General features: G+C 34.8%; 2 protein-coding genes across 3 annotated transcripts; one reads left to right on the top strand and one right to left on the bottom strand.

Moving 5' to 3' along the window:
* The first annotated feature begins 330 nt into the window (after nucleotides 1–330).
* On the top strand, nucleotides 331–2970 carry LOC125191604 (probable WRKY transcription factor 69). Of its 2 annotated transcripts, none has more exons than XM_048088997.1 (3): nucleotides 331–642; nucleotides 726–869; nucleotides 2295–2970. In XM_048088997.1, the coding sequence occupies exons 1-3, from the start codon at nucleotides 521–523 to the stop codon at nucleotides 2833–2835; spliced, it is 807 nt and encodes a 268-aa protein (XP_047944954.1). In that variant the 5' UTR covers nucleotides 331–520; the 3' UTR covers nucleotides 2836–2970. The 2 variants fall into 2 exon arrangements, with proteins under 2 accessions (XP_047944954.1, XP_047944953.1); XM_048088996.1 differs by having other exon boundaries at nucleotides 332–642; nucleotides 723–869.
* A 273-nt stretch (nucleotides 2971–3243) lies between these two features.
* Nucleotides 3244–6180, bottom strand: LOC125191605 (ras-related protein YPT3-like). Its single transcript, XM_048088998.1, has 2 exons — nucleotides 5837–6180; nucleotides 3244–3973 (listed from the first exon to the last, which is right to left on the bottom strand). The coding sequence occupies exons 1-2, from the start codon at nucleotides 6055–6057 to the stop codon at nucleotides 3541–3543; spliced, it is 654 nt and encodes a 217-aa protein (XP_047944955.1). The 5' UTR covers nucleotides 6058–6180; the 3' UTR covers nucleotides 3244–3540.
* Between the last annotated feature and the right edge of the window lie 6355 nt (nucleotides 6181–12535).

Here is a 12535-nt window from a genome sequence, read left to right as displayed (position 1 = left end):
CATGTCCTCAATTTAAGCAACCACTCTCAAAAAAATCATATCTTATAACTCCAATTATTCTCCCCAAATAAATACTAATTCAAATCCAATCTATTTTACAAATCGTCCACTCTTCCCGCATATACAAACTGACCCATTAATATGATATCATGTGACAGCTAACTTTAAACCTAAATTATTACAAGTGAGCAATAAACCCTCATCACTGCATCACATATATTATAAAACTAATTAAATCCCACAAGAATGTGTCAAGAAATTATTATTTAATTAGTGAATTGGTTTGCACGTCCTTAATAAATTACTCCCCTATGCCAATCTGTCAACGTGACTACTCCCATATTAAAATCCCTAAGCTCACAAATTCCACCACCCTACACCAACTCCCTCCGGCCACCTCCTCCGCCACCGCCACCGCCTCCGGCCAAATTACACACACATGCATACAAAAGCTACACACACATAGTAGTGTTTTTTTTTGTGTATATAAACATATTTTCTATAGTAATTGTGATTTAAAATGGAGGGTGGATTTGATGATGAACACGATGAGGCTTCCGCCGCCACTCCTCCGCGGGATAATACGGCCGAATCTCCGGTTTCCGGTGACGAAGAAGCGTATGCTCCTTCTCCAAAAAAAAGGTGTGATTTTGTAACTTTTTTTTTTTTTTGAAAATAGTATCAATTGATATTATGTTTTTAATTTTTTTGAGTTTTTGTAGTAGGAGGGGTGCTAATAAAAGAGTAGTGACGGTGCCCATCGGCGGCGGAGACGGCTCCCGGAGCAAAACGGAGGTGTATCCGCCGCCGGATTCTTGGTCGTGGCGGAAATACGGCCAAAAGCCTATAAAGGGATCGCCTTATCCAAGGTAATTAATTATTTATTTAATTTAATTAATGTATTCTTATACTATTATGTGTTCTTTTTTACTATCATAAACCAAAAAAATGGATAAAAATGGTGGATTGAAATTAAATGAAAATGGTGTAGCTGCCGGCGGAGGGAGGAGGGGGTAGGTGGTGGTGGTTTTAAATTATTGTAAAGTGAAAAGAGATAAACTACTATTAAAGAAATAGATTATTAGAGGCGGCTATGGAATAATTAATAATTGAATTATTGAATAATGGTTAGTAGTTGGAATTTGTCTAATTAATTTTTGAATCCCACTCGCTTTCATCTTTGCTCCATTTTGGACCATTTCCCACGCTCTTGAGCATAGAAAAGATTGAAAAATTAAAATATAAAAAAGCCACTTGCAATTCATGTGTTGAAAGATACTTAGCACACACATTTTGATTTCATGGGCTAGTCAAATTGGGGGATGGCATGCCTCCAATTTTTTGAAACATTCAAACTTCTATTTTTTTTTAAATTTTGAGGATAAAATTTGTTCCATTTTTTTTATTTTTAATGTTATGCCTAATTTATTCATCTATTTTATTATATTTCTCTTTATTTTAAGATTAATATCAAGAAAATATAATGGTAATAGTAAATAATAATACTACTAATATAGTTATCAAAATAGAAGGTGACTAATTTTTGGGACAATCCAAAATAGATCAACAACAGTATTGGTTATGGACAGATGCAGTATAATTTTGAAGATTTGTCAAATACACCATATGCAAGTTAAATTTGATTTTTGTTTTGATTTCAAAAGAAGAAGTACTAAAAGTCTATGAAAATATCTTCTTGAATCTCAACGTGAAATGTCTAGCTGGTGTATATCTCTCGAGCTTACAAAGATAAAGAAATACTTGCCTTTTAGGACTTTGTGTTAAATTTTTATTTTTCCTTAATTTACCCAATATTGCTGCCGACAACAGCAACAAATATGTATATCACCTTATCCAAATTTATTAATTAGTCTGGTGAAATTTGGTGTGCCATAAAGAATGGTAGTACTATACTATACACCATAATAGTAATGCCATCTTTTTCATGCAACTTTATCTTATATCGAGTACGATAAGACAATAATTCTATGCTTTAATAATGGGGTCTCTTTTTGTTTTATATTATTTTTTTTATTTCATCTCATTAAAATCGTTCCACTTTTGAATTTTATCATTTCTATTTTCTCTTTAACAATTCAATTTTTTCAATTTATCGATTTTATCTTCATATTCTTGATTTGCATCAATGTTATGAATTGTCTAGTTATTATCTAAAAATTTGTCACTTATTTTTATTTCCGTCCGCCTCTAAAAATTTGACACTTTTCATTTTTATCATGTTTAGTAATGAATCTCACATTCAACTGACTCATTTGACTCCATTTGCATGACAGGGGATATTACAAGTGCAGCAGCTCGAAAGGTTGCCCGGCCAGAAAACAAGTTGAGAGAAGCCGGCTTGACCCCACAACCCTCCTTATCACCTACTCTTGCAATCACAACCACCCTCTCCCCACCACCACCAAGAATCACCACCACCACCAACACCACAAACCTCCTTTGCCCACGACGGCGGCTTCCTCGGCCGCGAAGACGACAATCTCATCCTCGTCATCCGACACCGTCAGTCCACCACCGGTAACCAGCTTCCCTCCCGAGCCCACCTCCAGCCAGCCTGACGTCGAGCCGTGTCCGGCGGACGACGGATTCGTCGAGCTGGCCGGAGAGCTCGGCTGGCTGTGCGACGTGGTGCCCGCGACGACCCTCGTGGTGGTCCCCACGTGGGGCGGCGCCCAGGCCGACATGGAGTTCTCCGTGCCCATCGGGGAGGAGGACAAGCTCCTATTCGGAGACCTCGGGGACTTGCCCGAGTCCTCCATGGTGTTCCGACGACATAGGGTGGAAGCGCCGTGCTGTGCCGGCGGCACCGGATGAGAGCATAGAACTCAAAACGTGAATAACAATAATAAAAATTCGCACAAATCTTGGCATCATGTCTTCTTCTTTTTTTCCCCTTCCCTCACTGTAAAGATATGGAGAAAAATTATTTCATTTGACCTTTTTTTCTTTTTTCCTCCTCTTTTCTACATATAATATGTACAAATAGAGATGCTTCTGGTTAGGGTTCGGAACTAGCGGTTACGGTTCCAAGGGAAGTGCAACCATAACCGGGCCGACATATAAATTCACGGTACTGGTGGTTATCGGCGATCAGAAACAAAATAGAATCGAAATGCCAATTCCAATATTTAACCAGTGAGAAACAGTTACGATTCCAAAACCAGAACTGTCGGTCCGGTTCAGGTTCGATTCAAGTTCTAACAAAACTCGAAGTCGAAGAAACACACAGAAGCAATGAGATGTTATAACGATTATATATGCAATGGTTTTCCATGAAAAATATCCCCAACACAACACCATTGTCATAAAAATGCATTGTAAAACTATCCAAATAAACTATCATCTCGTCGTGCTTCGATTAAATTTTAGTGTTGACGAATATACTCCTTGTATACTCGGGACTAGTGTAGAACAGAAAGTAAAAAGGGACGATAAGGTATAGAGTAAAGAGATAGAAAGGGATGTCAGTAGCAAGTGATTCTGAAACAAAAGGTATCCACGATGATAGTTACCGAGCTCCTAGCTTGAGCAGCACCCGAGTTTCTTCCAAGCAGATGAGTCGTCCTTGACATTAATGGTTTGCCCTTTAGATGGAAACGAAGAAGCAGCTTCATCGCCACCCTCAACTGCCTTCCTGCTCACGACCCGGTGAATCTCAGCGAGGACTTCAGTGAAGGCGTTATCGACGTTGATTGCTTCCAAAGCAGAAGTCTCCATGAAGTAGAGAGACTCCCTCTCAGCTAATTCTTGACCCTCCTCGGTTGAAACTGCTCTCAGATGGCGAAGATCCGATTTGTTGGCGATGAGCATGACCACAATGTTTGGATCGGTGTGACCTCTCAGTTCGTTGAGCCATCTTAAGACGTTCTCGTAAGTAGAACGCCGGGTAACATCATATACCAGCAGTGCACCAACAGCTCCTCGATAGTAAGCACTAGTGATGGCACGATATCTGTGGAACAATAAACAAACATTATAAAATCGCCAATAGCAGCATATAAAGCAGAAGATCTATTTAACATCCAGTGAGTGTTTCTTCTCTAAATTGCCATATAAATTACATCGAATCAAACATGACAATACGATTAGCTTCAACGTATAGAGAACAGAATATCGACAAAGAATGGTCTATTTAGATACGTGCAATACGACTATACAAGGTGGAACAAATATCCTCATTTTCAATCAGAGCTAATTAAAAGTCCAGAAATTTGTGGGCAGTATGAAAAGTTCGATCTTAGCCAAATCACAGAAAAAAAAGTTTTGCAAAAGAAATCTACTCTAGTTGTACACGAGAAAGTATATCACAGGCATCAAAAGAAAACAAGGTAGTTATCAAATCTAAAATGACATTTAACCATAGTTTTGCTCCAACTTAACACATAAATGCAAGCAATGGAGCACGAATCTGTCCTTGTAAAAGGAGATGCTAATATTTTGACCGCATGAAAGTTAGATTAAGGTGCAACGTGCACGAAATTCAAATTAACAGGGGATAGACAAATATGAGAAGTGCCACTGCCTGAAAATTACAACGATGCTAGACACTCGAAGACTGATCACCAATCGTAATGTATGGGTTTCCAGTATTTCCCCATCGAGTGGTGTAAAACCTAAACGACTTCCTACAAGTGATCTCGTAATAGCAGATGCTTGTTGACCCTGCCCTCTCATAAAGGATCAAGGATGAATGTTACTGGTATATATACGCTAAGTGACGGCTTGGCTGGGCAGGTTTTAATCTGACACGGTGCATCAAGTGCAACAAAAAACATCGCGCGTGAAATGAATCCAAAAATGCAACCCATTAATCCACACATGTAACCCCTTAAAAAAATCAATTGGAAGTAGCCACACCAAACTAATACTCACACACACGACTCGATTGTACCCTACAGTGGAGCCACCTAAGCCCCGCCAAAATGGATACCATCCCCAATTATGCACATCCAACTCCCTCCTCCATGCCTAATACTCACACACACACACACACGACCCGTTGTACCTATATTGAGCCACCTAAGCCCCACCAAAATGGATACCATCCCCAGTTATGCATATCCAACTCCCTCCTCCACGCCTAATACTCACACACACCAAAAATGGATATTATCCTCAATTATGCATATCCAACTCCCACCTCCGTGCCTACTGCTTACACACACAACTCGATTGTACCCTACACCGGAGCCCCCTAAGCCCCACCAAAATGGATACCATCCTCAATTATGCATATCCAACTTCCACCTCCATGCCTACTACTCCCACACACGATGCGGTAGTACCTTGCAGGAGAGCAATTGAAGCTCCACCAAAATGAATACCATCCTCAACTATGCATATCCTACTCCCCTCCACGCCTAATACTCCCACACGATTCATTTATACCCTAAAGGAGAGCCATCTAAGCTCCACCCTAATGGGTACCATCCTCAATTATGCATATCCAACTCCCACCTCCGCGCCTAATACTCACACACACGACTCGATTGTACCCTAGCGGAACCCCCACCACCACAAATCTCCCCATGTATGCCACCTTGTTCTCCGATTCTCCAATTTGTTTCGATCTATACACTAAACGCCCCCTCTCAAATTCTCACAATTTCCCAATACATGAAACACCTCAGTAGCAGCAAACTCCACACACAAACTCACGAATTGCACTTCTTCATAATCAATTACACATAAAACCAAGCCTACATCTTGCTCAAATCAAACAATTTCAAAAACAAAACAAAATAAAAATCGAATCTTGCGAGTAAAATCAGTAAAACAGAAAACACAAAAAAGGAAAACAAGAAAAAGGGAAGACCTCTCTTGACCAGCAGTGTCCCAAATCTGAGCCTTGATAACTTTACCATCGATGTTAAGGCTCTTGGTTGCGAATTCAACCCCGATAGTGGACTTGGACTCGAGATTGAACTCGTTCTTGGTGAATCTCGAGAGGAGATTGGATTTCCCAACGCCCGAATCGCCGATTAGCACTAGCTTGAAGAGATAATCGTACTCATCTTCGCCCTTGTAGCCAGCCATCCCTGTTTGATTGCTTGATGATGATTCAATTTCAGAGAATTGGGCGAAATGATGGAGTTGTTGAAGGAAGGAATGATGGGAGTGGAGATTATACTTGGAGACTGATGTCGGGTTTATTTTGCTAGATTCTTGGATTAATTTTCACAACACCCCCTTGACAAAAAATTGTTAAAAATTCAATCTTTAGTCTTTACATATGTAAACTAGATAAATTTTCATCATAATTAGGGATAATTACAATTTACGTGCAAAATATTTCACTAATATTTTAATTGAGTACAAAATATTTTAAGTTAATAAATAGTAGTATCATACAAAAAATTTGATTAGTGTTTCAAATTAGTACATTCCGTCTAAAAATCACTAACATCGTTACTTTTTCTTATGTTTCATCCTTTCGACTCTTAAATTAGCTACAAATATTAGCTGAAAGTTAAATGTGAATTCATTGCTTGATAAAATGCCCATATGGCAATAAGATACTCCCTCCGTCCCAAGATAAGTGATCTGTATTCCTTTTTGGAGTGTCCCACTATAAGTGACCTATATTTCCATTTTTAGCAAAAAGTCATCTCTTTTACTTTATTCTTCACATTCTTTATTCTCTCTTCTCTCCTCTACTTTTCCCTCTCTCATACTTTACTCTCTCCACTTTAACTTATTTAAATATCATTCCTTAAATCTCGTGCCCAAAAGAAGTAGGCCACTTATCTTGGGACGGAGGGAGTATTATTTAGAAAAATAATACGGAGTATCATGTTTTTAGGGCATAATTTTGGAGAAAAACAAGAAAATGTGATAGTGTTAGTGATTTTAGATGGAATGTACCAATTCGTAACACAAATCAAACTTTTTGTATAATATTTGTTAACTTAAAACATTTTGTACTCAATTGAAACATTGGTGAAACAATTTGTATGTACGTTCTAATTATCCCATAATTACCTATTGCATTTCAAGACAATGAAATACTCCTAATTTTTTCTTTGCAAATTGCATTAATTATATTTTCGTGAGTTTTATCAATGCACTTTTAAGATATTGATTGCTCCAATAAGATATTCAGGGTACTATTTTGATATATACAAATTATATTCAATTTATAATATAATATACTGCACACGGTTGAAAAAATACATAAAATTTGTTCAAAAATTATTATGTCCCACAATTTTAAACATCAATCGGAAATCCTGAGATTTTGGATTGTTCGTAGTCATCTAGTGCAATTTAGTGCAATTTTTTTTCTTGCGCAACTATGTCTGATAAATCATATGTGGACATCATCGATGAGTTATATGATATGTCTAATTATACATAAAATATTGTCTTGTAATTGAAATATATGAACAAATGCAGCACTTAGGCACGCAGTGCTTTTGAATGTGAGATTATTGCGTATACCTCCAGAATTTCATGATTTTCCAACTTATTTTGTAATTTGTGGGATCAAACTAAAAACTCACTCAATTTTATATTTGTTGACAATTTGCCCCATAATATGTATCTTGTGAGGTATGTTTTTTTATTGATTTATGTCCAGAATTTCATGATTTTCCAACTTATTTTGTAATTTGTGGGATCAAACTAAAAACTCACTAAATTTTATATTTGTTGACAATTTGCCCCATTATATGTATCTTGTGAGGTATGTTTTTTATTGATTTATGGAAATATGATACTCATAAGAGAAAGATATTATTTTTTACTAAAGTTATGCATATCCTAATGATTTTCATTCCATGGCATTTCTTTCGCATGCTTACACATCAAAATTCACAAAATAATAATGTGATTTGCAATTTTTTCTTGCTATAGTCAAAAGAAATGTTTGGTCAAAAGTAATATACTCATACTTTAAAAAGAATGAAGTGTGTTTAGGATAATCTAAAGTGAGGTGGAATCCTAATATAAAGATGACCAAAGTGTTAGGCATGGGCAAAAATATCAGAAACTTAAAAATTGAAAATGAAATTTAAATTTAAATTTAACTTTAAAATTTAGTTTGAGTTTTTTTGAATTTTCAGTGTGGATTGAATTTTTTCGAAAATTTTAGATGTTTATTTCAGATCAAATCGGATATGATGTTAATATAAGAGTAATCCGGATTTCGAAATACATTTATATGGTATATTAAAAATATTTAATAATATAAAGTAAACAGATTTTGTTGAACAATTTTTAATGGGATTTGGACATTTGATATTAGATTTCTGATATTTGTATTGAATTTTCAAAAATTTCAGATTTTTGGTACTGAGATTTCGATTTTTTATAGTTTTATGCAATTTCAATTTTTTTCAAATCAAATAATATTTTTTAGTTCAAATTTTGGATTTTTGGGCGAATCGGATTGGATCAGATTCATTTCTCATAAAGTTTTAGATTTTTTTATTGGATCGTATTGGCAAAAAATCGATTCGTAATCGCACCCCTATAAAACCGTGGGTACCTCTAGCTCCCACCATACACTAATATAACGTTCAAAATTTCAAATAATCATATTGTAATTATATATGGGCTTTACTATTTGAACCAGCAGCCCGCATAAAAAATCGGGCCGGGAGAAGGCCCGAGCTGAATCCTCGTCAGCACTTACGCAACAAGCCCATGACCGTACAAGGTGGGCCCGAAGTTGACGCGCTTTCGTCAGCCAAATGAGAGGACACGTGTCACATCCCCAGATGCCACGCGAAGAGCGCGTGGGATGCTGCCAGCTGGAATGTAATATGAAGTCGGCTGGCAAACCTTATCCTCTTTCTTTATGAGAAGTGATAATCTCACCCTCACTACATAAATGGTTATTCACCTACTTATTATAAACTCGATGGGAAAGGAAAAAGCCACATAAATGTAATTTCTCTTGATAAAAAAATGGAAAATATAGGATAATTTTTCTTAGCAATAATATAAATAATGTTTCAAATTTATATACTCCCTCCATCCCATGTTACGTGGACTCTTCCATTTCGGCTCGTCACAAACTACTTACACTATTTATTAGGCCTGAAAATTTAATCCGCGGGTTTCGGGTATTCCCGACCCATTCCCAATACCCGACGGGTTTTGGGTACCCGAAACCCGAATTTATGGGTCCGGGTACGAGTTTGGGTAATTAATGTTAGGATTCTTCGGGTTTAGGGTACCCGAAACCCGTATTAGGATACCGACCTAATACCCGATTAAACCCGATTAATTATGTATTTGTGATAAATATTTTGGTTTATAAAGTTCTTAGTTTACTATTTGGATTATGTTTTACTGCTTTGACATTTTTTAGATTATATGCTTGGTTGCTTTGACATTTCATTATTCTATTATCTCGACTTTAATACTTTTTTACATTCGTGTTCAGTTGCATTATTTATGTTCTTACTTGTTATCTTTTGAAAATATATAGTTAATTAGTTATGCTTTCTCCATTTTATTTACATGTTTAGTTAATGTCTTAAAAAATTAATCTCCTTTATGTTTCAATTTATACCAAAAAAAATTTATTTTAAAATTAAGTAGTGTCTATTTGTCTAATGTCTATTTTATATAATATAGGAGTAGAATTATAGTCAATAAATAGTATAAGTATTGTGTTATTTTAATAATTTCTATTCTCGTCACAAATTAATTTATATAAAAGAATAAATTTCAAATATAATAATTTCGGGTTTATGGGTACCCGATTAGTTGGGTTCGGGTACCCGCATCGGGTATTAGGGTACTCGAATCACATACGGGTCGGGTATTGGGTATGATATTTTTGAGATTTCGGGTTCGGGTACCCGAATTTTTGGGTTTGGGTACCTACGGGTACCCGAATTTACACCCCTACTATTTATAGTTTAAGTTAGATTAATATATTTAATTAATATGTTAGATTAAGTTAAGAGCTCATTTATTAACTGATGTTTTATTACACTTAAAATTCTAATATAATTACACTAAAAAATCAATCCCAAATTTACGGTCTAAAATGAAAAGTGCGGATAACATGAGATGGGTGGAGTATAGAATTAGGATAGGATAATTATGGATATAACACAAAAATTAAGATTATTATGCAATTTAAATTTGAGATTTATATAGTACAGTATTATATTGTTGTCGGCTTGTAATCATGTTGTTTTAAGTGTTTTGTGTCGTATTCGGGTTTGTTACGGCGGATTAGGTCCCACATCACGTTTGGCTTGTTGACATATTGGTTCGGTTTACAATTATTGCATTAACATCCCTAAATGACATTCTCTTTATATTCAACTTATGATTTTTGGTTTATAATTATTGCATCGACATTCCTAATGACATATCTTTATATTTAACTTATAAAATCAGTGGGATATTAAGAAGAAACGACATTAATGTATTTATCTTTGATAATAAAATGAAAAATTTATATATTTAGTACAAATAATTTTAGATACACCATGAACGCACGAGACTGCACACACAAATTAAATTGATGAATCATTGTTTGAGTTTTATCTTTGTTCATATTATTATTAAGTAGACACTGAAGTCGATTTGTATGACTTGTTATCATCAATATTTTATTTATTAATTTAGATTGATCAGACCTATAAATTTATAAAATAATTAAGATTATTACGCAATGTGAAATTGAGTTTTATATAGTACACCAATATTAATGTCGGCTTGTAATTATATTGTAGAAGTGTTTTGTGTTTTGTTCGGATTTATTATAGCGGATTAGGTCCCACATATATATGTTGATTGGTTAGTTAACATAGTGATTCGGTTTACAATTATTGCATCGACATTCCGAAATAACATTATCTGTATATTCATCGTTTCATTCCATGTGCGTTCTCGTGCGTAACTCAAAATAAAATCATCATCAATATCTGACGCATTTAACACTTATTTTACCGTTATTACTTTTACAACAAACTTATATTCTCATTACTCCCTCCGTCCACGATTAAGAGTCTCATTTCTAAATGGCGCGGGATTTAAGAAAGGTTAAGAAAAGTGGGTGGAAGAAAGTTAGTGGAATAGGGGTCCCACTTATATATATTAGTTTTAAATGATATGTGAGTGGTATGAGTTAGTGGAATGTGAGGTCTCTTTACCATTTATGGTAATTATGAACCGGGACTCTTATTCGTGGACGGACCAAAATGGAAAAACGGGACTCTTATTCGTGGACGGAGGGAGTACTTTTTTTACCAAAGTTTGACCTTTAAATTTATAAAAATTTTAAGATTATTATGCAATGTGAAATTGAATTTTGTATAGTACACCAATATTATTGTTGTCTTGTGATCATATTGTTGAAGTGTTTTGTGTCTTGTTCAGATTTGTTATAGCGGATTAGGTCCCACATATATATATTGATTGGCTAGTTGACATAGTGATTCAATTTACAATTATTGCATCGACACCCCCATATGACATTATATGTATATTCAACGTTTCATACCACGTGCATTCTTGTGCGTAACTCAAAATATAATCATCATCAATATCTGACGCATTTAACACTTATTTTACTGTTATTACTTTTACAACCAACTTAGATTCTCATTATTTTTTTTACCTGAGTTTGACCTTTAAATTTATAAAATTTTTAAGATTATTATGCAATGTGAAATTGAATTTTGTTATAGCACACCAATATTATTGTCGGCTTGTAATCATATTGTTAAAGTGTTTGTGTCTTGTTTGGATTTTTTATAACGGATTAGGTCCCACATATATATATTTTAATTAGTTAGTTGACATAGTGATTCGATTTACAATTATTGCATCGACATTCCAAATGACATTGTATGTATATTCAACGTTTCATACCACGTGCGTTCTCGTGCGAAACTCAGAATAAAATCATCATCAATATCTGACTCATTTAACACTTATTTTTCCGTTATTACTTTTACAACCATCTTAGATTCTCATTTTATATTTTACGAAAGTTTGACCTCTAGATTTATAAAAATTTTAAGATTATAATGCAATGTGAAATTGAATTTTGTATATTACACCAATATTATTGTCGGTTTATAATCATACTGTTGAAGTGTTTTGTCTCTTGTTCGAATTTGTTATAACATATTAGGTCCCGCACTCCCGCATATATATGTTGATTGGTTAGTTGACATAGTAATTCGGTTTACCATTATTGCATCGACATCCCAAAAACATTATCTATATATTCAACGCTTCATACCATGTGCAATTTCGTGCGTAACTGAGAATAAAATCATCATCAATATCTAGCGCATTTAAACATTTATTTTTCCGTTATTACTTTTACAACTAACTTAGATTCTCATTATTTTTTACTAAATTAAAATAAAAAACTACCATCAAGAATACACATCTCCAATCATAATACATTAATTTCACAATTGATCCTAAAAAACTCACTAATAGTTTCAATAATGCATATTTTTATCTTTTCCAATTTATCCAAATTTTCTAAATACATGAGATAGTTGGTTTGTGTTAAAATGAAAACCCCTTT

The sequence above is a fragment of the Salvia hispanica genome, chromosome 6, assembly GCF_023119035.1.
Source record: "Salvia hispanica cultivar TCC Black 2014 chromosome 6, UniMelb_Shisp_WGS_1.0, whole genome shotgun sequence".
NCBI classification, from domain to species: domain Eukaryota; kingdom Viridiplantae; phylum Streptophyta; class Magnoliopsida; order Lamiales; family Lamiaceae; genus Salvia; species Salvia hispanica.
The sequence above is the reverse complement of the archived record's forward strand: the minus strand, read 5'-3'. Positions and strand labels throughout refer to the sequence as shown.

Coding starts and splice junctions, on each gene's coding strand:
- LOC125191604 (XM_048088996.1), top strand. CDS start 521: ATGGAGGGTGGATTTGATGATGAACACGATGAGGCTTCCGCCGCCACT. Junction 643..722: donor GCTCCTTCTCCAAAAAAAAG/GTGTGATTTTGT, acceptor GAGTTTTTGTAG/TAGGAGGGGTGCTAATAAAA. Junction 870..2,294: donor AAGGGATCGCCTTATCCAAG/GTAATTAATTAT, acceptor TTTGCATGACAG/GGGATATTACAAGTGCAGCA.
- LOC125191605 (XM_048088998.1), bottom strand. CDS start 6,057: ATGGCTGGCTACAAGGGCGAAGATGAGTACGATTATCTCTTCAAGCTA. Junction 3,974..5,836: donor GACACTGCTGGTCAAGAGAG/GTCTTCCCTTTT, acceptor ATTGTTCCACAG/ATATCGTGCCATCACTAGTG.